Genomic DNA, 22469 nt, shown 5'->3' on the forward strand with positions numbered 1-22469 from the left:
CAAAATGAAAATTCGGATAAGCAAGTGATATTTTAGGAAGTAGTAGAATAACAACAATAAAGGATTTGATAGCTGGAGTAAAAACTATATTTGATTGAAGATAATATTTACGAATTATACACTAAAGTTTCTAAAATAATCCACAGATTGAATGAATCAGTGGTCCATATAGAAATACTACTATGGGCAAAAAGTAAGGTGAATTTGTTTGTAAAATGAAAAATCTTTATTTATTCTTCTACATCAATGTCATCCCCTTCGAATTAATCCCCTACCGATAAAATACACTTATGCCAACGTTTTTTCCAATCCTCGAAACATGCCAAATAGTCCCTTTCCGGTATAGCCATCAGCGCCTTCTTCGATTCAGCTCTTATCTCCTCAATCGACTCGAAACGCGTTCCCCGGAGTGGTCTCTTGAGTTTTGGGAATAGCCAGAAGTCACACGGAGCCAAATCAGGCGAATACGGTGGTTGCGGAACGATATGCGTCGAATTTTTGGCGAATTTTTTGCAAGAAATTGAGCGTTTTCGGTACCAAACGAGATTTGACTTTTCGTAGGCCCAAATGGTCTTTCAAAATTGTTTTCACAGATCCTTCTGATATTCCGATCATATCAGTAAGGTCTCTAACAGTCAACCGACGATTTTCGAGCACTAATTCCTTTACTTTATTGACGTGTTGGTCATCTGTTGACGTCGATGGTCGTCCGGAGCGCTCCAAGTCATCAACACGATCTCGACCCTCTTTGAAGTCTTTGTACCACTTATAAACATTTTTCTGCGACATGGTAGAATCACCAAAGGCCTTTCGCAACATCCTCAACGTTTCCGCAGCCGAAATTTCATTCCGCAAACAAAATTTGATGGCACTTCTTTGCTCAATTAAATCAGACATTGTAAAAATCGAAACATGCACTCTTGGTCGTTTGGTAAACACAAGCGTAAATATATTACTGATGATGACATTGACATGAAATTTGTCCCAGATGTCATTCGCAGTCCTACCAACTCAAGAAAAAAAGAACTAGCCCGAAATGTTAAGCCCGCGAAGTTTAAATTGAAAATTCACCTTACTTTTTGCCCACAGTAGTAGACTACGTAAATAAGTGATTAAAATTAAAGAATTGAAGAAAACATAGGAAATTACAGAAACAGAAAAGATTAGATTTTATGTAGAATTGAATACAGATGCAATTTAAAGTTATAAGAAAGGTCTAAAGTCAGAAATTAAATACGAACTAAGAAATGAAGTAACATTGACAAACATATCTAGAAAACCCGTATAGAAAGAGACATCAGAAGAAAAAAATCAATAAAATCAAGTGATATTAATGATACTTCTGTAAATTATCACGGAATCTTGAAATACCAAAGAAAGTGCTCTCATGCCAGATTTGCAACGACTATCAGCATGAAGCATTATTCTGTTGCATGGTCTGATATATATACTGTAAAGGAACAGTCCACTTTTTAAACAATGCAAGAACGTGTCCAATAAAATAAACTTGATCTGTAAATTTCGCAACCACATAGGCACTCAGTATGTACCTGCTCGTTAAATAAAAGACAAAACATGAACTGTCAATATTGTCAGAAATTAGGTCATGAAGTAGACCAATGTTCTTACATTATCGAATACGAAACATGCTGGAAATGTACAGAAATGGATCTTAATCCTAATATATGCAGAATTAAAACTATTATTAGGTTAGATAAATCCGAATACTGTTACGAAATTGGTCACACTATATAAGACTGTCCAGATATCATCTGTAAATGTGCATTAAAAAGGGACTCAACTAACAACATCAAATCCGAACAACTGCAATAGCAGTGTTAATATATAAGATTGTGTGTTTTGCATCAATATGGGACATCTAGTAAACCACTGCAGGAAATTACAAGCTGTGAAAAAAAATTATGACACTGATAGTAAGAAATTTACTTGCGAATTTTGTGATATTATAGGACATAATATCAATAGCTGCAGCAAACTCAAAGCACGTTAAAATATGATAGAATCATTTTATCCAACTTGTAAGAACCTGAGATATACAGAAGAGCGATGTTTTATAATCAAAAGTAGTGCGGGAAATTTCGAAGCATTTTAAAAGAGAACGTCTAGGAAAATTCTAGGAAATCTAGAAAATCTAGGAAAATAAATGTAGCGTTCTCATCGCAAATGAATAAAGAATCACAAAATTATAGAAAATACACTTAAAATAAATCAGACAACTTAATGGAAACAAAAGATGTAACGCAGTATATGGATAACGTAATCGAAACTTATGTAGTAAAACTTAAAAGACTTCGTCAGTATATAAAAACAAATGACCCATATTCCAACAAGAAACTACGACTACTGGTAGCCAGTGGAGCATAATTAAATATTATATGGAACTAGAGTCTTACTTTGAAATACATAAATAATAGAAATCAAACATCCATTTCAGGATTCACAGAAAATGCTATAGAAACTTTAAGATTGATAAAGATGAATATTTCCATTGTCATGTAGCACCAGAAAGCTTTTCTATTCCTTACGATGTAATATCAGGCATAAAAGTTCTGATGAAATAAAAACTAAAATCAAATAAGGGATATTTACCAATTAATGGCAAGAGATTTCAATTGAAAGCAGCTACTAACAGATATCGAATAAATACAACCATGGAACCCATCAAAAATTGAAGTAATTCAAAAAATTGATTACAAAAAAATTGCTGAGATCTATGACTAGCGCATTTAATATACCGGCACGGATCGTACCAAAAAAATTACTGTCCAAAGAGAGAAAAAGAAAAAAAATCAATGATAAATAATCGCAAAATAAATGTTAATACAATTCCATATCCTTACTTATTACCGAATATAGATGAAATCTTTGAGTCTATTGGAAAAAATAGGTTTTTTTACAACTATTAATATGGTTTCAGGCTTTCATCAAATAAAAATGAAACAGTCGGGTATATACTAGACGGCATTCAGTATACCTGGTTTGGGACATTTTGAATTCAAGGAATTACCATTTAGATTAATTAATTCTCCAAGACTGTTCCGAAGCGAACTAACAAAAATACTCGAAGACTTGCTAGAAAGAGTTACGAGGGTGGTCCGATAAGTACTTAGCCTACAAATGAAAAACAAAAATTTTGGAAAAGTGGCGTTTTATTTTTCAACATAGTCTCCTTTTAGTTCGATACACTTGGCCCAGCGATGCTCCAACTTCTTTAACCCGTCTGAAAAATACGTTTCCTCGAGGTCTGAAAAGTAAGCTTCCGTGGCAGCGATTACCTCCTCATTCGACTCAAATTTCTGCCCGGCAAGTGACTTTTTCAAGTTTGGAAACAAAAAGAAGTCGCACGGGGCTAAATCTGGAGAATACGGTGAATGGGGCAGCAGTTGGTAGCCTAATTCGACCAATTTGGCCATGGCGATGGCGGAGGTGTGAGCCGATGCGTTGTCATGGTGGAAGAGCACTTTTTTCTTCGCCAAATGGGGCCATTTTTTTTGCAATTCGACGTCGAATCGGCCTAATAATTCGGCATAGTACAGCCCTGTGACCGTTTTGCCCCTCTCCAGGTAGTCGATGTAGATCACACCTTGTGAATCCCAGAAAACGGTGGCCATCACCTTTCCGGCCGATGGGGCAGTCTTCGCCTTCTTCGCAGCACTTTCGCCGGGTAAAGTCCACTGTTTCGACTGTTCCTTGGTCTCTGGTGTATACCAGTGGATCCATGTTTCGTCGACTGTCACGAAACGACGCAGAAACTCCTTCGGATTGCGCTTAAACAGCGTTAGACATTGCTCTGAAGTTATCTCACGGTTGCGCTTGTTGTCCGGCGTGAGCAAACGCGGCACCCATCGCACCGACAGCTTTCTCATGCCCAAAATTTCATGCAGGACATGATCCACGCAGTCTTTTGAGATGCCCACGATCTTAGCTATCTCGCGCACCTTCAATCGTCGATCTGCCAATACGAGATCGTGAATTTTTGTCACGTTATCCTCCGTGGTAGCCGTTTTCGGAGCACCTGGACGTGGCTCTTCAAAAATCGACGTTCGACCACGTTGAAACTCGTTAAACCAATTTTTGACGGTTGCCATCGAATGAGAAGAGTCACCGTACACAGCATCCAAGCGCTTTTTGATTTCGCTGCGCGATTTCCCTTCCAAAAACAAGAATCGAATCACCGACCGATACTGCTCTTTTTCCATTTTTCAAAAATCAACGGATACACTTGCTTTCACACGCTCTCAAAGATCCGGCTGAAATCTTAACAGTAACCATCGAGAAGGTTGTACTACGTGATAGAATATTTCTTTTGCGAGAGTGGCGCCATCGGGCGGTGAGGCTAAGTACTTATCGGACCACCCTCGTATACTACCTGTATATAGACGATATAATTTTAGTATAAAATCCAATTAAAGAACATAATGAAAGATTTTAACTAGTAGCACAAAAGCTTAGAGACGCACGATTAAAGCTAGAAACAAGCTAGTCACGATTACCGTCAAGAATAGAATGCAGAAGTAACAGTAGAGACCGGCAAGAAAATCGACACAACTGGCGTGAACCAGGGAAATAACTATTTGACTCATAACATTCGGATGAATACTCTCGTAGAAAGGTAACGACTTAAAACGATTTACACAGATACCGATTAATAGAATCCAATTATAACATAGTCTGCCGAGATTTACATAACATTAAATTGCTAGAAAGTTGGAAAATACGATTTAATAGCTCTGATGGAACAGAAGAATTCATTAACCAGAGTGAAGAACAAAAAAGATGAGTAAGGATATAAAGTTTTGACCTACTGCAAGCAACAACGAATTTTTTTTCGAAAGAAGTCAACTAATGGTACCAAGGAATTCCGAAAGAAATCTATAAGTGGAAGAACCTCAAGTGATAATTACATGACCGTTATGATAGACGGGTGACCTATGATGACAATGAAGAGAAATTACAGCAAAGAACGCAAAATGGAGCATGAACGCAAAATATATTACTCAGTTAGTTCCATTCCAGTCAGTTCAATATTTAGATAACAACAGAAAACCATTGAACAAATTAATACGGAGAACAGATTATCATACAGATGTTGCCAAAGCGACCATATTTACCGACAATATCCATAGAATCTTTGTTTCTTCTGCTACAAATCAGATCATTTCGCTGGCAATTTTCCGAAGAAAAACATGTTATTTTCTCATGATTAATCTAGAAAACAAAGACTGACATATAGTTAAATCCGCAAATATATAGGAGACTCTTTCAACGTCTGCAAAATTTACAAACTCATTCGCTCAAAGCTTTTGGGACGCGATTACGGTGGAAAACAAAGAAGACCACTACTTCCCTCAAATCGCAATAACAGGCTAATATCATAGAGACTGAAAGCTCATAGTTAAAATAATATCGGAAATAAAAATTGTCAACGTCAAAGAAGACCATGACCGTCTAATACGGGAAGTTTTGTCGGATGACGAAATAAATCAAGACGTCTCGAAGTCATATAAAGAGAATTTCCTAATCTGACTGACTCGAAACTATCTTGGATAAATGATGAACCGTTAAGTAAACTTTTGAAACAGCTGGAAAACCGCGAGACAATACACTTCGACATTAATGACGAGTTACAGAAAAATGATAAATTGGTTGAGAATCAATAATTTCTATCGATAGAAACCATGAAACTGATGGATAATGGCGTTGAACTTTAAAAACCCAACCTATGCATGCTTAAATACCTAAGGAGTTAGAGGCAACTAAAGCAGAAACGACAAAAAGTACTAGTCAAAATTCAACTGAAGCAAGCCCAAGTACGCTACTGATAAAGATGCTAGGAACAAGTGACCTCAATACAACAAATAAACCAGAAATCAATAACGTGATCCGAATCACTGACTTTGATATCAGTAGGGTAAAGTTCTGGCACTGTTCGCTCTCGCTTCTTCACTCGCTCGCTTTCCTCGCTCTCCTTCTAGTAATTATTGGTAAGTCTCATTAGTTGCTCCTCCAAAATTTTCGCTTCTATGCTCTTGTACTTTAGAAATATAAAAGCACTAATTAACTAATACGCTCGTTACACTGTATATAATAATCATTACTTTGCGATTACTAAAAAGATGACATAATAGCATAAGCGCACATATAGTACTGATATTGTTCAAAATACAAAGGTAAACTCGATCATTGGTAATATACATAGCCTATGGCATAAGAAAAAAGTATAATCTCAATAACCAAATATTTACAGGACGAAAATATAACGATACCTTTTGTGTTATATTGCGTTATATTTGCGAAATATAACAATATGTGATAAATTTACTGGAATTCATATAAAAAAATAAACAATTATTTCGTTTTTTAATTAGAATGGAGTCGGATTAACATTATTTGAAAGTTACTTACCGCATGCCCTCGAAGAGATTCGACGTTAAAATTATTTGTTTTAGCAGGAAATATTAAAAAAGCTACCACTGTAATATCAAGCTTGGAGACTTTTATATAATGGTTAAGCCTGGCTAATGATTCAATGAAAATATCAGCTCCTTTATTTCCAAATTCATACCTTCCAGCAATGAAAAAATATAATGTCTTTTCTAGGTCGAAGTCAAAATGCCTGAAAAATCAAAACGTTATAGCCTAAGTAACTTATATTGATATTAAAAATATTTTACCTCAGCTTTTTAATTTCAAATCTTATTCAATATATCTATGATTGTAAGTTATTCTATGAAGTATGTAATCTATGAATTAGAGATATGAGCGATTTATAAATATTAAAACGAATAAAAATGAAGCCATTATATATGTATTTAGGTTTTTCAGGATGTGTTCGACGCAGTTTCAATACCGTTTATTTTAGCGTTAGTAGTTACTATAAAAAGCCCGAAAACTGTCTCTTCTCTACTCATGTATAATAACTAATACGTTTTTCGATTTATTGAGGACATGAATTTGAATCACTTTAATTCCTAATTATAAAATTAATTTCACTATTTTATCCAGGTTACTGCAAAATTAAAGGATGACAACTTATTAATAAATACATAACGCGTGGAATTAACAATACCTACTTATCTGACAAATTTTATCTTTGTCAAAAGTTATGTTTATGTAATAAGTCACATAATACGTTATCTATATATTAATTAAGAGTTTTAATATTCTTTCATCATAACTTTCACATATGAAAAAATTCTGATACATACTTTTACGTATTAATAGACACATTTCATAGTGTAGGAATTATAATGTGTATGATTGGGAAACGAGCAAAGATTTCAGTCGGAATTAATCTGATGGAACACTTTTAATAAGTACAGACGGATACAGATCGGCACTCTTCCTCGTTGAGCGTCCTCGCGCTACTCTCCCATCTCCCCGTCCCCGCTTCCACCTATAAGGCCTATCAAAAATCTCCTCCCCCCTCGTCACCGTGGCTCTACAATCGCTCAGACTCCCGCGTTCCTACACTTGGTCTTTCTGCTCAGGCGCGTTCGGCCTCGAATGTGCATCATCCTCGTCGTCGGTATCCGAGTACCTCGACCAAGGTTTGAGGCAGTCGACTGCAGTCGACGTTTGCCGCGGTCCCTTATGGTCACCTATCTTCTGCATGATGTATCGGTCGTTGCGCAAAACTTTCGTTATCTCATACGGACCACGATACCTCGCTGCAAATTTTAACCCTGGGCCTTGTTGCGTTCTCTTTATCGCGACGTGTACAAAAAATTATAGCAATACATTAAAATGTACTGTTACAATACATAAACAATTTATTATATATTAAATATATATCAAATACTAGAATCTATATTACAAATAAAAATAGATTAGTCTATAGATTACTATGGTAAAGAATTTATATATTTGTAAACCGTTGAAAATCAGATTTAAATATAATATGAATTTATGAAATGTGTCTATTAATACGTAAAAGTATGTATCGAAATTTTTTCATATCTGAAAGTTATGATGAAAGTCGCATGACCAGAGAACCCCAATCTATCTATTACAGAGTAAAGCCAGCATTCGACATTTCTATTGTAATCAGTTCACTGTCTGGCTCACTTTCTCTCTCTCTCTCTCCCGATTTTTGATTTTTGTACATGCTCTGTCCGTCACATGCAGCATAACAATTGCGCTCTTCATTATTTGATTCATTTTACCTTGCCTTGTCCTAGCTATCCGACATCGCGTTATCTCTTTTTGAGCTATCGCATACCCGTGAGTTATTATTGTCATTCGCTGCAGCTCACGCCACTAAGGCGTACATGCTTGCATCGCATCCGCCATACATAATACGAGGGTGGTCCGATAAGTACTTAGCCTACAAAAGAAAAACGTAAATTTTGGAAAAGTGGCGTTTTATTTTTCAACATAGCCTCTTTTTAGTTCGATACACTTGACCCAGCGATGCTCCAACTTCTTTATCCCGTCTGAAAAATACGTTTCCTCGAGATCTGAAAAGTAGGCTTCCGTGGCAGCGATTACCTCCTCATTCGACTCAAATTTCTGCCCGACGAGTAACTTTTTCAAGTTTTGAAACAAAAAGAAGTCGCACGGGGCTAAATCTGGAGAATACGGTGGATGGGGCAGCAGTTCGTAGCCTAATTCGACCAATTTGGCCATGACGACGGCGGAGGTGTGAGCCGGAGCTTTGACATGGTGGTAGAACACTTTTTTCTTCGCCAAATAGGGCGTAAATAGATATAATATAATATTCGTGTGATAGAGAGAAGCAACAACAAGCTAATGGAGAGAGAAAGAGAGAGAGAGAGAGAGAGAGAGAGAGAGAGAGTAATATCGATACTTACTAATATGTCGATGGCTCCTTTCGATTTGTTTAAGCGCTGTTTGGATCGTCGCCGAAAACGGCGTCAAAGGTAAAATGAACATTGGTGCATTGGTACATGAAGCCACCTAACCGATCGCAAACAACCAATCCGCATGAACAAATCTAGCACGAAAGATAACACATAAAATAATAATCAAAACAGTCTTCCACATGCACAATGAATTCGCTAGAATAGTAATAACAAAGATGATGCTTGCAGAATGCCGACACGGATACACGGTAGCATAGCCGAAAATATTCTAAGTACTCTCTACAGTGATGCCTTTGCGACACACGGCAATTTGTTAAGATTTTTGCCCTCACGCTTGTCACGACCTGTCTTCTATCTCTTTCTTCACAACAACCTATCGTGTTCTGCTGTCTCTCCTCTCACACCTTTGCTTGCTGAAAGTTTTATACAAAGTATAACATAGTTTGAATATCATTAATATAATTAAATATAATATATGGAAATTCTAGGAGAGATAAACATAACGAGAGAGTCAATCATTCTCGTTATAATGTATAACATGAAATTGTACAATTTAAATGAAACAAATAATTTATCAAAAACACATTTTATCAGTTTAGTAAAAAAAGTTGACAAGTCGATTTTTTGTTTGTGAAGTAGACATGTAAAAAATTTTACATTTATTTACTAATTTGCAAAAATTTTCTCTCACAAATTAGATGACATTTTGAATTAAAAAAAAATCTGCGAGCCTAAAAACTATATAAGGTACCTTCATTTTTGTTGTAGAATTTACATAAAAAAGTGCCCTTCAAAGGGACAAGTGGCATAAAATTGAGAAAAATCATTCATTCAAATAAAATTTCCAAGGCCATTTCAAAAAGATGTAGATACATTGATACATAATTTAGTATTTTATGTGGTCAAAGTATGGAGCATAATAGGTAGATTTTTTAAAGATTTCACCAAAATATGGATGATCACAGGCGTAGTTTTTTTAGGAGAGTTAAGAACTTATCATTGTCGCATGCAAATCTTATTTCAACATGTAAAACTTAACCACGATCGTATAATTTATGAAGAACATTTTTTCTTTTAATTCTTTTAAGTATAAAAAAATAAATACAATAGAAATAGTTTTCTATGAACTATGTAACACTGTATAAACCCTATTAAAAGCTTTGGTAATCTTTAAATAAACAAACCTATAATTAGTATATATTTATAATAAAAAAACCATAACTTAATTGGATAACTAATATTATCTTCGTGTAAATCTTTTGTTACCCATTATACGTTGCGGTAAATACGTTTCGAAAAGGTTGCGTGCAGTAAAGACATAGTTTTTGTCTAATCTTTTGAGCGCATGGAACACAAATTCTATGTCGGTCTAGACATAATTTCTAGACTATTCCATTACTGGAACAGAGGCAGCAGACTTTAGAAAAAAAATTCGTATTCAATATGAAATATTAAGTTCAAGATTAAAAAAAAGGTATTCTTGTAATAAGAAGATCCATCTCAAAGTAACTTGAAAAAGAATTCTTTAATGTTCATGATTTATAACCTTAATGTTCATGATGTTAAAGAATATCCATAAAATTAGGCAATAAATAACAGTACATTCTAATTATTGATCGTTACTTGAAAACGACATACAAAATGAAAGATAATACATCATTGTTAATAATCCAGGAGACCAATCACAAATTGACAATCGAAATTAAAAAGACAAGCCACTATTATTGTACAATCATGAATATGTCAGAAATGATACAATGGATTTATTTCTAAATAAAAATAGGAGCTGACACGAATTTCTGTAAAACAGTCAACTTCTTGGAATTAAAAAAGTACGATCATATTACAATGGTACACAAAAGCTTCAAACTATAGATTGTAACGGGAGAGATAAATCTGAAAAATGAGAAATTTATTTAAGAACAAATTCCCACGATGCAGAGCAAATCGCCGCTTCGTTAAGAACGTATGATAGTACGTGCCTTGACGTCAGATGATTTATCCTAGTTGTCTTCTATCGAACGGAGTTGAACTCACCTTAAGTCACGTGTCATGTGACACTCGACGAGTTTTAAGTGTGAGCGACTTTACTCCTAATCTTCTTAATCCCCTAGAGTTAATCAGATTAAAACCTAAGCCTTTTCCAATTACTTAAGCTACTAGGAAAATCAAATGAAGTAAACGGCGAATAAATTTAATAAACTTTAATTAACAAAAATCACTACAGTCTTTGTAGGGCCGAAAGACTAACGCTCGCGAATAGGATTTTACAATTAACTATGTTCGGTGAGAAAGAGAGAGAGAGTAGATTCGAATTATACCGTGTTACGTGCCAGTTTTGATGTGTCTTCAAAACGGGCACGTGTTAGACCGTTTTTAGCTCCGAGTGGTCCCGACTCGGGCGGACTAGACCTTCAGTACGGTACCCCGAAAATAATACAATGAAGCGTCACGTAACATCCCTCCCCCCTTAGAATCGTTGCCGTCCTCGGCAATGTATCAAGAGCCACAGGGTCTGCAATGGGTCGGTAAGGAATAAATTAGTGACTAAATTAGTAAATATACAAGGTCCTTTATTCCTAGTCCATTAGTATAATCGATGATAGCGTATAAAGAGGGGGGTGGGGGTGTGTACATGTATTTAACAAGGGAATAACCTGGTCCTAGATTGTTATCCGTGCTAAATCATCCGAGATGGCCTGCGCCGTATTGTTGGTCCTTGCTGCTGATTCTGGGGGCCCAGCGAGGTCGACTAATGTCTGTTCTTTTACGTTACTGACATAATCAAAATTCTTCATACTACAGCCCTTTAGGTGCTGGTCCCATTCTCTTAATTCTATGGACCTGCCGCAGAAGTAGTGTTTTCTTAAGTTACTTCCAATCTGCATATCGCAGAGTAACACGTGCTTGCCACGTTCGTTAGAGGTAATCCAGTGGCCACAGAGATCGTGCTTTTCGTAGAGGTCCAACACGTTTTCGCCGTATTTTACGATCCTGGGGCGAATAAGTCTGGCCTTTAAATACTGGCCAAGCTTATTCGCGACCACCCTTTCTGCGTCGGAGGTATGGATAAATGCGGCGAACCCCATTAAACCGTTTCCATTCCGCATCGGGACGTACTTTATGTAATCCATAGGGCCAAACTTTAGTAAGGCCTTATTTGCCATTACTTCGGTCCAATTATAGGGTAATAAGAAGTGAATCCTATTTAGGCGATAGTGTTAAGGACCAAGATTTTTTTGTTGGGGGACCAGGGCGGCACTACTCACACCGGTTTTTTGCCCATCCTCGTCATCAGATAAGTCTGGTTCGTTGGCGGCTTCCGAGAGGTCGTTGCTGTCAAATATTACCTTCTCAAGGTGATAATAGGTCGGTAAGTCCTCTTCCAGTCCCAGAATTTCCTTGGAAAACGGTTTCCGATTGTTGAATAAGTGCTCGATTGCTTCCAGGGCATGAATGGGGTCCGCAAAGTAAAAGATTGTGCATCCTATGCTTTCCCTGAAATTCTCGGGAATCGCCACGTCAATCATCTTTTCTAAGGGTCCATATTGGCAAGCGAGCCACATTGCTTCCGCTTTCCTGTTCGGGTCCATGTATATCATTGTAAGACCATAGTTTTCGTTAAGCATTGGCTCAACGTCATATCTGAGCCGTGGGTCCATGTTAAAGGTCTTTCTGTAAATTTTAAGTATGGTCTTTTAGAGAGATAAATGATAAAATGTAGATGAATCGGAAGAGGGATGTACTACGAGAAGCGTTAAACGGGGTTTTACAATTAGTTCACAGGTAGTAGCTACAAACATGCAATTATTCAAGGTATTATTTAATCGTCGGCGCGCGTATAACTAAGATTAACAAAAGTGACAAAGGTGATCACACTTGGTTCGAAAGAATTTCCTTTAAGCTACAAAATGTTCATTTTTTTTTTTTTTTTTTTGATAGATTTATATTTATATTTTAGTGTAATCAGCTTTCTCCCTTTTGCCCCATTTTATACATAAGTTTCTAAATATTCTCGCTCTTGGTCAATGTTTATGTTCATTTCATCTTCAGTTGGAGTATCAGCTTGGTCATTGGATTTCACGCGCTTGGATTCAGGATCAATCGTGGTATTGTTCGTGTTTATAACTATAAGGTTTGACGATGGTCTTCTAACTTCTGATTTTGGATAACGTTCGTTAGCCTTTTTCTCTCTTATCCTTTTCTGATGCTGCCACGTGCAAGTCTTGTCATGGTCTGCGTAAATCGTAAGCTCTATATGTTCGTCGCATAACCAGTGGTGTTTGGTTTCGTAGTCCTGATTCCAACGACGTTTCTGTAATTGCGCGAATTCTGCGCCATATATCGGGTCACAACTTTTTACTGCTCTGTCTGCGTCAGTCGCATTGTAGTATTGGACATATCCCAGAACCAATGATCCAGACTTATCTTTTAATACTTTATGATACAGCAAGGGTTCGAATTCTACGAAATGCTCGAAAAAGGCTACTTCTCTTCGATTTTCTTCGATACTCCACGGTAGTCTGCAGAATAAGCGTGTGTTATCAATTGGTCTTGGAGGATTTTCTAAAAACTCTGGTCCTTTCTATACGCGGCGAATGTTTAGTTATTAGGTCAGGGGTCCATGATTTAGTCCTCCTAGCTATTTTAACATGTTTGACCTGATCGAATTTACATAACACAAATTTTAAGCAGTTATTGGCCCTTTTTCTTAGTGCATGAAACTCCTGAACTGGTCCGATCTGTTCCAATCTGTATAGAAGTCCATTTAATGGCAGGTGGTTAGGGTAAAGAATTTTTATACTTTTAGGGTCCTGTACCGTATTATCGATTACTTCACTCATGTCGTGTTTTCTTCTCCCCCTTTTTTTTCTGAAACAGATCGTGAGTTGGTCATATAAATATGTTAATAGTCATTAAGTTAATTCTGCGATTTGGGTTTGCAGTGCAAGGGTATTGTCGTGTCGCTTTTGGGGGTTAGGTTTCGGTGTAGATGATGCTTTTGATTTTGTTTCGTTTTGGTCCAATGAATTGTCGCTTAACGTATGAACAATAGATTGTCTTGGTTCATCCGTCCGTTTAGAATTCTTCCTAGTCCTAGTCATTTTTAGACTTTGGAAAATCGATGTGGTTCTTGCTATAGAGTCTCGGTTAGATTTACGAGCGTCGGGTGATTTGTGAGTTTTGGTGCTATGCGAGGTCCATGTGCAGTTAGTGCACCATCTATACGCAAGTGCAATTAGTAACATTATCATAATAATATTGATACTTAGTCCTCCGTAGATCAGTCCAGATTGATAGGTAGTAATTTTATTCTGTTGACTTATAGTTTCTGCCTTCTCCATAATATCATTTAAGGCTTTTTCCTGGCTAGTCCACATTCCGGATTGCGGGACCCATTTTTCTAATTTTATATCTGAATCGAATAAGTGATGTACGGTAGGGTATAGAGTCGTTAAGTTGAGGTTCAAATCTGGTTTATATAGATAAATGTTCGTGTCATTCCTTTTTGCTTCTGTTAACAGAGTCGCGTCACTCGAGTATCCAATACAGCCTGGGGCGATTTTGAGTATCCCTAGCCCTTGTATGTGGATCATCTGGTCCATTCGGTCCGGACAAGCGATTCGTATAGTGTCCAGTTGATGAGCAGAGAAAATCCACGATCCGTCCATCGAAATATAATTCCATTGTGTCATTTCCTGACTTTTCAGTACTATATCACAATGGTACAATTCATGGGCGGATGGTTGTATTAGCATTCCTAATTCACAGTTCTTATGCAGATTAACATCTAGAAGGGGTCCTTTTACTGAGCATACAAAGATGTAGTGCTTATTAAATCTGGGTGCACTTTTCCTTCTTTTAATGCGCGGAGAATTTCTAGAAATCTTTCTGAACCTTTAATGAAATAATCTAATCTAGATTCCAACATTCTTCCAAAAGATTGTACAGAAATCATATATTCTAAGCGTGCGTTTTCATTTTCTAATTTTTCAAATTTTTGCTGCATCTGGGTTCCAAACTGGAAGATTTTGTCACCATGTATGTCTATCATCTTGAATAATTTGTTTATTCCCGTGGTAATAATGTGTGTCCTTTTGTTAAAGAGGTTGATTAACGATTTCTGGTCTTGTATTTTTTCGATTTAAAATTTCGATGATTTTCAAAGGTCGTTTGTAGTAACTATCGGCCTTACCTATTCGTGGTTCGTTTAGGACCCATGCATAGTCTCCTACCTTCCCATTGAATGCGTTAGAATGTTTGTCATACCGCCCTTTTGATTTGATTTTCTCACGTATTTGATTTTCGCCGGCCGCTATCTTTAATTCGGTAAGACGTAAAACAAGATCTTTCAAATATTGGTTATACGTTCGTAATTTTTCTTCTCGCGGTATTTTCATTGGAAACCTAGCAATTCGTCCATATACTAATTCGAACGGGGTATAACCGGTCGCTTTATGGATACTAGTATTATATGTGAAAACCGCGAACGGTGTCAAGCGGTCCCAGTCGTCAAAGCGCTCTGAATATATACGTATAAAGTCTATCAAGGGTGCATGGCTCCTTTCGAGTGACCCATTGGTCTGAGGCCTATAACCGGAAGTGGTTAAATGATGGATTTTGAATAGATGTAGAAGTGATTCTACAATTTCCGACAAGAAACTGGTACCACGATCTGACAATATTGCTCTAGGGGCACCGAATTGGCATATTAGGTGTCTGGCTAGCGCGTCAGCAATAGTGGTTGCTTTAAGGTCCTTTATCGGTATTACAATTAAGTATTTAGTTAAATTACATTGCATCGTTAGCAGGTGGGAGTTTCCACCAGGGGTGGTCCGGAGCTTTCCTACAGTATCAATTGACACTTTATCAAACGCCTCTATCGGCGTATCTGTAATTAACATTGGCTCTTTTGTTTTATGCCGGTCAATTTTTTTCTCGATGCATTTCGGGCACCTTCTGACGTAATCCAGCACATCATGTAGTCCAGCCCAATGATACCGGGCCCTTATCTTTTGATAAGTTTGATTGACTCCCTTATGTCCTCCAATAAGACTATCATGTAGAGTTCGGATAATCTCTTTTCTTTCGTCCTCTGGGGGTATAATGGATTTACCGTAGCAAATTGTAACCTTTACAGGACTGTTTTCGAATACTCTTATTAATATTTCGGTGAATAGTCCGGGCCCTAGGTCATCAGAATAATCTCCTCTCCGAGCTATACGAAAACTGTTCAGTTTTTTCTGCAGGAGCAATTTTTTTAAGTTTATTAACCCTATTTTAATGGCTTCTATACTAGTGGAGTCGTGGTACTTGTCCTTAACGACGATTGAGAAGATGTATTTATTTTTGTACTCGGTCGTTAGAATCTGTCCAATTTTTGGCTTTTGATTCTTCATGTTCCGTAAGTCTATCGCTCCAATTTCCTCTAATAGCTTGGAGACAGAGGTTTTATTGTCACAATTCCGTGAAATAAAATGAACAATGTTATCCCTCTTATAAGTCAAACACTGTTGGCTCGTGCTGACATTATTTTGAAGAATATATTTCGCAGGTCCCAACGTTTGGTCACCGCTAGTACCCTCGCTACTAGAAGTCGGATTTCGATAATTTTCGGGTCTTTTATATTGATTTAATGGTCCCAAGGGTGGGGGTACCATGAGAAACAATTCATCCTCTACGGGTGCTTGTGAAAAATGTAATTCTACCGGCGTTTCATCTTTCGTAGCCGATTCCTCAGTGATAGCGTTTAGTCCCTTGAAACTCACTATGGGGCGTCGCCCCTGAGTCATGGGCGTACTTTTGGCAGTTGGTGCTCCTACCTTTATGCTCGGAGTCACTGAAATTTCTCTATGGCGCGCCACTTCCGTCATGTCGTCACGGTTCTCTCTGTTGATTTCGCTTGAATACTCTGCGTGTTGCCTCTGGTTTTCACGTGACGCGTCATTTTCATCGCTATCACTACTCTGTTCAATTTGAGAGGCAACGACCCTTTGAGATTTTTTCACCAATTTTTTTATTCGTCCAGCCATTTCTACATTAGTCTCATTTTCGTCGTCGTATGGGTCGAATTCCCATAGTGTTTCCTGTATTTCCGGAAACGGTTCGTCACCGTCTGAAAAATGGGAAGGCATCTCTATGGTTTTGTTATCTTGGGCTACACCCAAATCGTCCCAAAAGTACGATACGTCCTCTATGGGAGGCCGGTTGTCTGTACTGTAATGAGCTTCTTTCGCGTCCCTATCCTCTATAGTAGAGGATATTACAGAACGTCTCGAGGAACTGGGCCGTAGTTTGCTCATATCCGCCTCAGAGTCCGACATAATCGAACTTTGACTCTCTCGGTCCAATCGATTTAAAATTTCTTGCACGCGCCAATGTAATTTAGGACGGCCCGACTTTTGTTTCTCGTCCTCATTCGCATTTTCATTTACAACTATTTCTATTTCGGAAGTATTTGCCACGGACTCATAGTTTTGGTTGGTCAGTTGTTTTTTCTGTTGGATCTCCTTGGTGGGTTCTGTACTTGACTCGTCTGTGGGAAGTTCCGCTTCGTAATTCTTTAGCTTGGACTCTTTTCGATCGCATCTTTTCTTTATCGGCTGGCGCCCAGGTTTTCTCGTGTATTTCAGTATCGATAGCATTTGGGCCAGCATTCTTAGTATCTTTCGAGGTCGTAGGCACAGGCCTTTTACTTCTGGTTCTTTCTGCTACGGTGCTATCATCCAGCTGCGGTCTTCCTTTATTCGTTTTGGCCCCTACTGGCCTGCCTTTTGATCTAGGTTCGCTGGATATGGTGTGCGCTCTTCTTCGTATTGCTACCGGTTGTTCTGGATCTTCTTCGGTCTGTTCTTTAGTGACATTCCTTTTACTCACTTTATTTCTCAGCATCATTACTTGAATTTTCGGTATGTTTTCATTCAGTTCCTTCTCTTTTTGTTCCTTTTCATCCAAGTATTCTTGTAAATTTACCGGGTTCCTTGACAGTGCATCGGCATTACAATTCAATTTTCCCGCCTTATACTTAAAGGTGTATTGGTAATCCGTGAACTTGAACATCCATCTCATAAGGCGTTGCCCAGGGTCCTTGCGCGTATGCATATAGTTCAAAGGTTCATGGTCACAGACTAGCGTGAATTTGTTGCATAAGAGATATGGCCGGAACTGATTCATCGCGTATAAAACTGAGATACACTCTTTCTCAGTGGTCGTATAGTTTCTTTCGGGTTTACTTAGCAGTCTCGACAAATAAGCTACAGGCCTATCGACTCCATCTTCTTCTTGTGAAAGTACCGCTCCAATCGCGTAATCTGAGGCGTCTGTAATTAGCATGAATGGTTTATTGAAGTCCGGAAATGTTAAAATCGGGGCTACACATAGGAGTTTTTTAAGCTTTTCAAAGGCTTCTTCCTGTGCAGGTCCCCAATCATATTCTTGTCCTTTTTTGGTAAGATCACTGAGGGGTTTGGCAATTTTCGAATAATCCTGAATAAATCGCCTATAGTATCCGGACAGTCCTAGAAAAGACCTAACACTTCTCACTCCTTTCGGCCTTGGGAACTTCATTACAGCTTCAACTAATTTAGGGTCTGGCTCGACTCCTCGACCACTTACAATATGCCCAAGGAATTTTACTTCCCTACAAAGGTAATTCACCTTGTCGGGCTGTAGGACTAGTCCCGCATTCGATAGTCTCTCAAAAAGTTTACTAACCTTCACTTCGTGTTCATGAAGGTTCTTAGCATAAACTATTACGTCGTCTAGGTACACTAGCATCTCTATATTTAGGAGCCCGGGCAGCAATACATTCATCATTCTCTGGAATGTTGCCGGCGCGTTCATTAATCCTTCCGGCATCCTTTTATATTGGAAGTGCCCATCAAACGACGAAAACGCTGTCTTGGGCCTGTCTTCTTTTCTTAAGGGTATTTGTTGAAATCCATTCGCAAGATCAAATGTTGAAAAATAAAGGGATCCCCCTAGTTGATCTAATATATCCCCTATATTCGGTAAAGGGTAAGCGTCACCGACAGTTTTTTTATTCAGTTCTCGGAAATCGATGACCATTCTCCACCTCGGGGTTCCATCGCTTCCCGGGCTTTTAGGTACTATCCAAAGTGGCGAGTTATATGGTGAATTCGATTCCTCTATTATTCCGTCTTCCAGTCGTTTTCTTAACGTTTGAGAAATAAATTGTCTATGAACAGGAGGGTGCCTATACTGTTTGGTATTTACGGGAATTCTATTTTCAAGATGAATTTCATGTTCTATTAAGTCCGTGCAGGGCAATGGTTCTCCGGGTAGTAGGAATACGTGTGGGTACCTTTTTAGTAATCGCTGAACGCTTTGGAGCTCGCTTGGACTAAGATGTCCGGTCCTGATTAATTGTAAGAGGTTCTCTCCCCTCTTCTTATATTGGTCATCGATCTGCCTGGTAACTTTAGATTCCGAAACACCTTCGCCGTCAGAGCTGGAAAACTGCGATTTAAACCGCTCGAATGGCAAAATTTCTCTCGGGTTCACTTCAATGGTAACTTCCTCGTCATCGTGTGTATTAATTGCCATGATTTTACAGAAATTATTTGCATTTGCGACTACTCCCTCTCCAAGAAATACCTTTTCGTCCTTCACGTCAATCCTGGGCAGGTAGCCTTCTATCAACTCGGTTTCGATCAAATTAATTTGAATAATTTGACGAGATCTTGGTCCTATTGTGTATTTGACCGTACCGTGATTTTCCACGTTCTTCACTCGTCCGGGCTTAGAGTTACTAATCCTTTCATTTGCAAGCTGCTCTATCGCATAATCCAGGTCCGAATCAGTTTCAAGTTCTGATATTTCATCGTCTTTCGGTACTATGCGCATAGTTTTGATAAGATTGTCTTGTAAGTGCTCCATGGGCACATTAGTAGGTAGAAATGGTATCGGGTTCATTAAATCACTGTTTACCATCAATGTTCCATTATAATATGATATAACTGCACTTGTGTCTATTAAATAGTCCCTTCCTAGCATGCCATCCTCTTCAATGGGGAAATTATTCCACACTATATGGAATTTTGCAGGCTTGCCATTTATTGTTAGCAATACAGTGCCAAGAGTCGGAACAGTGTGTACAGTTATCCCGCTCAGCGTAGTCGACTCTCTTGGGTCGAACCTCGTAGTCCAATGTAAAGCATTAAATTTTATAAGATTTACAGCCGATCCATTATACGGTCCACCGTTTATCGGTCTCGGGTATTCGAAATCTTACTCTTGTAGGCGCATGGATTTTATTATCTCTTGCGCCAGATCCCCGATCTGCGGCAACTGTGACGACTGACTCGGAAGCAACGTCTCCGAATTTTTCAGTATCGTCATCACTTTCGCTGGCGGTACTCCCGGCTTCTCCGCTTCCGGCGTCTGTCGAACTTCCGTTATCAGAGTTTTCGCCTGTTGCTGCCGATAATTCTGAGCCGGGGATGTCTGAGATGGGCCCGCCGCAGTCACTCCAGGGCGAGCCCTATCGGAGTTTAAATTACCAGGATTTACTCCAGAGTGTTGATACGGTGGGTTCGGTCTCAACTCATTGAATCTCTGTTGTTGGTCGTCGGCAATTGCCCCGTATCTTCGTCCCGTAGGGTTTTGATACATGTCCGTATCAGGATTGTACAATCGTCCTGGGTGACTGCCGTTATCTTGAAAATTTTTATTCCGCTGGCGTCCCCTCCAATTTCTGAACATAAACTGCCTCTGCCCCTGGGACTGATTTTCCTGTTGTCTAGCCTGGCTTTCCTGGTTCTGATTCTGGTATTGTTGTCGTTGATTGTTCTGATAAAATCGTCCGTTCTGTCGTTGGATAAGAAATTGTTGCACTTCCGCGGGTACCTCTTCCCATTCCTCGTAGTATAGTTCCTCAGCTTCAACTTGCTGATCCTGAATATACCCAACATTACATCCATGGTTAATCGACAGCCACTTACCCATACTAAGGTCCTCATTTTTTTGGCTTGTTCTTATTTCTAGTCTCTATGCGAAGGGCTTCCTTGTAAGCCTCCTCAAGAGACTTCGGCTGCTTAATATCGACTAAGTCCCCGATTTCCTTCGGCAGCCCGTCAATGAAGGTTTTAAGTGTGGAATTCTTTATCGGGGTCATCATGACATCACTATAATCAGCTCCAAGTTCTTCCTTCAGCGCGTTCTGTGCGCAGTTTAATAGGATATTGATGCGGTCGTGAAAATCTCCGACCGTGTCCCCATTTTTCATTGGCAAATTATGAATCTTAGAATCATAGTAAGAGAAGTCCTTACACGGGGCAAATCGCTCCTTAAGAATTTTAACTAGTCCCTCGGCTGTATTTACGGTCTTACCGTAAATGCAATATCTCGCTGGTCCCTTTAATTTCGCTATAATCAAGCGAATAAAATTTGGTTCTTGTGTATCAGCTATAAGTGCCTTTCCGTTGCGGATGTCCTGAATAAAGTCCTTTAGGGGAACATTTTTCCCGTCGAATTCCGTGATTCCTTGCACAATACTTTGCAAAGTAAAACTCGCTGACATATTAGTCAATAACTGGAGGGTTGCCGACTCCATTTCGTTATGGTCTAGGTCCTAGGTCCTATATTTTTCTTTTTAAATTTTATTTTTTATTATTTAAAAATTTTTTTTTTTTTATATATTTTTTTTTTATTTATTTTATTTATTTTATTAATTAATCAATAATAAATGGATAAAGCTGATAATACAATGATTATAATTTATTCAAATAATCATTGCATTAACAAAGTACCAATTATAATTATTGATTAATTATAATTAGCAAAATAACGTTTATTATCCTTGATCAGCAACAATCCGTTATATTTATTTATAAGTTTCTGTTTTAATAATTAATTTACATTGTTTCATTAGTCAATAAATAAATTATATTAATAAAATATTATTCCTAATAAAGATATTATTCTTATATTAATAAATACTTTTAGTAGCAAAAGTAAACACAAAAATAATTAAGGGAAATTTTAATAGCCGAACGACACGGGACAATGCCAAGGGTCAGTCCCCTATTACAGCAGAGAAAAAAAAAAGAAATAAAATATTTCGCTGACCCGCATGTCAAAATTATAAACGACCGTCCATAAATCAAGGGAATTTTCTAACCCGCGTTTTCACTTTCAAACATTTGTAAGCGAAGGATCACGTTGCCAATGCCATTCTGCCAACCAATCACAAAATGTGAGAGCGGATAAGGAGACCCACCCGGTTTCAGGCGCAAACACTCTGATTACGCTTACGTACGATTGAAAACGAAACTCCAACGAATTCCGTGTGAGAAAAAAAAATTTCTCGCGTCTCCGGCGTGGCTTTACCTCGCTCAAAAACGAGCATCCTATTGCCCGTATCGCGTTTCAAGATATGAGAGAGAGGAAAGGCAGAGAAAAAAAAATTTAAAAGAAGAGAAAAAAAAATTTAATATTAATAACGATAAAAAAAAGGAGACGACAGATTTATCAATATGAATTAATATTAATTAATACGCGTCAATATATTATTAGTGTCGCCGAATGGATCGCGTCTTTACCGATAATATCCGAATTTCGTCCTTGCGAGAGCCAAGCGGCAGTAATCAGGCGGGAAAAAGG

The 22469-nt window shown here is 38.1% G+C and overlaps 1 protein-coding gene across 2 annotated transcripts in view; it reads right to left on the reverse strand.

Annotated features, from left to right (window-relative positions):
- The window catches only part of LOC131664775 (glycogen [starch] synthase), a 1096132-nt gene that overhangs the window by 597837 nt on the left and 475826 nt on the right, over positions 1-22469 (reverse strand). For both annotated transcript variants that reach the window (XM_058936134.1, XM_058936143.1), the window contains exon 7: positions 6427-6637. In XM_058936134.1, the coding sequence (XP_058792117.1) occupies positions 6427-6637 (211 nt within the window). The remainder of the gene's footprint in view (positions 1-6426; positions 6638-22469) is intronic.

Source organism: Phymastichus coffea, unplaced genomic scaffold (assembly GCF_024137745.1).
Source record: "Phymastichus coffea isolate CEN01 unplaced genomic scaffold, Cenicafe_Pcof_1.1 PCOF00003, whole genome shotgun sequence".
Classification (NCBI taxonomy): Eukaryota; Metazoa; Arthropoda; class Insecta; order Hymenoptera; family Eulophidae; genus Phymastichus; species Phymastichus coffea.